The following is a 3,689-nucleotide window of genomic DNA, read 5'->3' on the forward strand; positions in this document are numbered from 1 at the left end:
TTTCTAAGGTTCTTTTACATATTAAAAAAAGTTGTTAAACATCTGAGTGGCGCACTCCTGCTACTAGTGGTTAGAACGTGTATTGCACCTTTTTCAAAACCAATGTGTTCCCGCGGCCCTCTGCGGCCCAAAAGTTAAAAACTGTTGTTCTTTTGAAGCCCTCAAGGTGGCGCTCTGGGCCGCGGCCTGTGGGTTAAGAATCTCTGCTTTAAATAAAAGATCAATATTCAGCCTTTTGATTAATATGTTTTTTTTCTTTACTTCAGCCAGTTTTCTGTTTTAAATTTAAAACTCTGCTGCTTATGGACAGCACTCTCTAGATACATATTGACAAAAGAAAATATTTTAGTGAGAACAGATATGCACAAATTGCTCTGTAAAAAGTCTTGCCAGAGCTTGCCAGACCTGTGTGAGATAACAAGCAAAGCATGTTACTTTATAAGACCACTGGCATAGCTAGAAGCTCAAATCAAGCCATTTCAGGTACACCAGCAGAATAGTCATGATATATTGAGATTCTTTTTATGTTGCCTGTGAGGGTATAATTAATAAAAGAGCATTAATCATTTTGCAGGCTGAACATGGAGGGCTCATTCCTCCAGTTTGCCCCTTGACAAGCGTCCCGCAGGCTCACTACTCATACCCCCTCACCCCCTCCACCCTCCTGTACTCACCCCGTCACATTTTGCCTCCTTTATTGAATGCCAATTAAGCAGATAAATTAGCAGGGTTCAAAGATTAATTTAAAAACCTGCTGGTTTCCCTGGGTGATGAAAAAGTTTCTGCTGCATTTTTTTCCCCCTCCCTGTTTCACAAAAGATCTTAATGGTCTTTGCTGAGAGGGTGTTTACTAGAGGAAGTGTAGTTGGAGGAATTTAGGTCACTTTGCCCCTGGTTGGGTTTCATGCCCAGATTTCTATGACAAACACCACAAAACAGCTTGAATCTGATTACTCGTGGTAAGATATTAAAACAAATGTAGATTATTGTGTTCTTATCTACGAATAGCTACATTTTTTAATTTACTGTCAAATGAGAGGGACAGCACTTGAAGACACAATTTCTTTCCCTCTCTCTCCCACTAGAGGGCAGCATGGCTCCACATCTTTGTGTTCAAAAATCCAAAGGAGGATAGTTTTTTTCTTTCYGTCTGTTCATTCCAGCCATCTCTTTGTGAGAGAGTGCTTCTGATAAACATCCTCCTCCATTCTAATCATCATGTCATTCCCTAGCTTTTAGTGCTCTGTCCGGCCTTCACTCTATCCCCTGATGTCTCTCACATGAAAGACCTCTTTGTGATGCCGAATTAAAGTAGCATGAAGATAATACTCCCAATAACACACAGATACCGCCTATCCAGCCTATCAGATGTGATTGCATGGCCTCAATAGAAGCCGTGTTTGATTTTGTTTTTCTGTTCAGAGTTGGGGGTGCAGTGTGCAGTTTTTTTTATTGCTGCAGCCTTGCTACTTTTATTTCAAGGACTAATTATTACTGCCATTATATTCTTCTGCTTTAGCCTGTGACTTTAACAAAGGAACATAGTTGGAAATTAATTTAACCACAGAACAGGATCTGAWCATAGTGGAAATGGAATAATAAATGTTGGTCCATCTAAAATGTTTCTTCTTAGTAATGAATCTATTGTACTGTAAATGATCCAGTTCAAAGTTTGACATTTTAAAATGTTGTATTTTGATCAGTTCTTTGGGTTTAAGCATCCAGCTGTTTTGTTCCTCGGTGTCATTTATGTTTCAATGAGTATCTCACCTTTTCTTCTTTTTATATTTTTTTCTGAATATGTTTATTTTACAATTGATTAATACATTTCACTTCACTGTTTGTGTGTTTTTAGGAGGATATGAACCTTAATGAAGAACGCAAAGCTCCGCTGCGTGGAAAGGACTTGAGCACCAAACGCGAGATGGTGGTCCAGTACATCTCAGCAACTGCTAAATCTGTAAGTGACAGATGTAGTTTTTAGTTTTTAAGCTCAGCTTTACTACATATTTGAAATGGTTTGGTCTAAAAGCTTAATGGAAATCAATAGAGACAGTAAAAGCAGTCCTAAAGAGTATAACCAAATTGTCTGCTTCATGGCTTTCTTTGTCATTTGTTCTTGCCACCCTTTCTTACGTCACGTTTCCTAACTTTTCATGCTTGAAATTCATATCTTTAATTGCACTTAGGATTTTTCTTTCATTAATTCATTGTTTCCTCTAAAATTCTGGTTTCATTTTAGAATCATATACTGTATTTGCTTGATGTTAGGGGATGGTTGGTCCAGGCTAAAGTTTTTTTGCTCAGTGGTGGCAGTGGCAGGCTCAGTACTTTATAAGGAATACAAGCTATTTCAATCAATTGTTTTAGATTTTTTTAGGTTTTCTAAAATTTAAATTAATTCACATTATAAATGAATTAAAACCTTTAACAATATAAACAATAAAGTGAACATATTTGGTGTTTAAATGAAAAAAGTTCAATTTTTTTTGGCAGCAACACATTTTTAAAAAGCGAAACAAGGGAAACAAACAAACTAAAAGGATGTTTTAAAAACTGGTGGTACATGTTTGGTCTAATGTAAACTGTATTATAATTGGAAAATAGGACTGTAAGACAGTTTGGCTAAAAAGAGAGCATTTCAGGAACGTGTTCAGAAATTAAGCTCAGAATGGCTTAACCGCTATAAAAAATGCTGCATATGTTGTAAAAGTAGTAAATTTGTTTTTAAATGTGCAGAATACCCTGTGTGGTTTTATTCTGTTCAGAGCTGTTGCTGACTAAAAACTTATGGTCCMCAAGGAAACTAAGAGTGATTTAACWCTAGGGTAGTCTGACAGACTGATGTTACCACACAGCTATAACAGGCAAGACTAGGAAGCACACGACTTGCTCTCTTCAGTCCCCAAAACACCCACAGGGGTTTGTAGATGATATGATGCAATGTGTGTTTCTGACACCATAAGGATAACATATACCCCTTTCATTAAGGATCTGCTTTCCACAGGTCTATGAAGAACTGAACCCGCAGGTGTCATGCACAATTTACCCCATGTCTGTAATATTGTGTGATGGAAATGTGACTATGTTGAACTTAGTGACATATACAGGTCACTTTGAAGTGGCACTAGTCTGAATTGCTGCAGTGATATTAACATACAGACAAGCTGCCCTGGGAAATCTGACAAATTCTCTTAATAAATTAATAATATGCAGTCCAAACTTCTTCCCCCATAGTGTAACCCAGAAAAATTGTTTCAGCAGCAGTTATGTGTTCTAAACCCAATGAACACACACACACACACACACAAAAAAAAACAACAACTTTGGAAGCATTCTGATACTGCTGAGTTTCTGCACTTTGTTTGACCTTGTATAAGTAGTTTTAAAATGTTACCCTCCATTACAGTTTCTTTTTATACAATACGTTGTATTTGTTGTTTCAGAATAAAATACAATTACGGCAATATATTACGGCAAAACATGTTATGAAAAAATTGTAAATCCAGAAGGACTTATACGGTGATGCAGCCTTTCATCTGACAGTGCTGACTATGAGACCACGTCCTCAAGTGAAGGAAAATACCATGTTTTTCTCAAACTGACAGCTGTGTTATATTAATTCAATTAAACCCACAGCAATATGACACTGGCTTTGCAAAAATCTGAAAATGTGTGTTATATATATA

The 3,689-nt window shown here is 36.9% G+C and overlaps 1 protein-coding gene across 1 annotated transcript in view; it reads left to right on the forward strand.

The window, feature by feature from the left end:
• diaph2 (diaphanous-related formin 2) overlaps positions 1 to 3,689 on the forward strand; it is a gene marked incomplete in the record, with an annotated part of 345,782 nt that overhangs the window by 26,729 nt on the left and 315,364 nt on the right. The window contains 1 exon segment of the mRNA XM_014003088.1: positions 1,856 to 1,960. Coding sequence (XP_013858542.1) covers positions 1,856 to 1,960 — 105 coding nt within the window.

The sequence above is a fragment of the Austrofundulus limnaeus genome, unplaced genomic scaffold (assembly GCF_001266775.1).
Source record: "Austrofundulus limnaeus strain Quisiro unplaced genomic scaffold, Austrofundulus_limnaeus-1.0 Scaffold1, whole genome shotgun sequence".
NCBI lineage: Eukaryota > Metazoa > Chordata > Actinopteri > Cyprinodontiformes > Rivulidae > Austrofundulus > Austrofundulus limnaeus.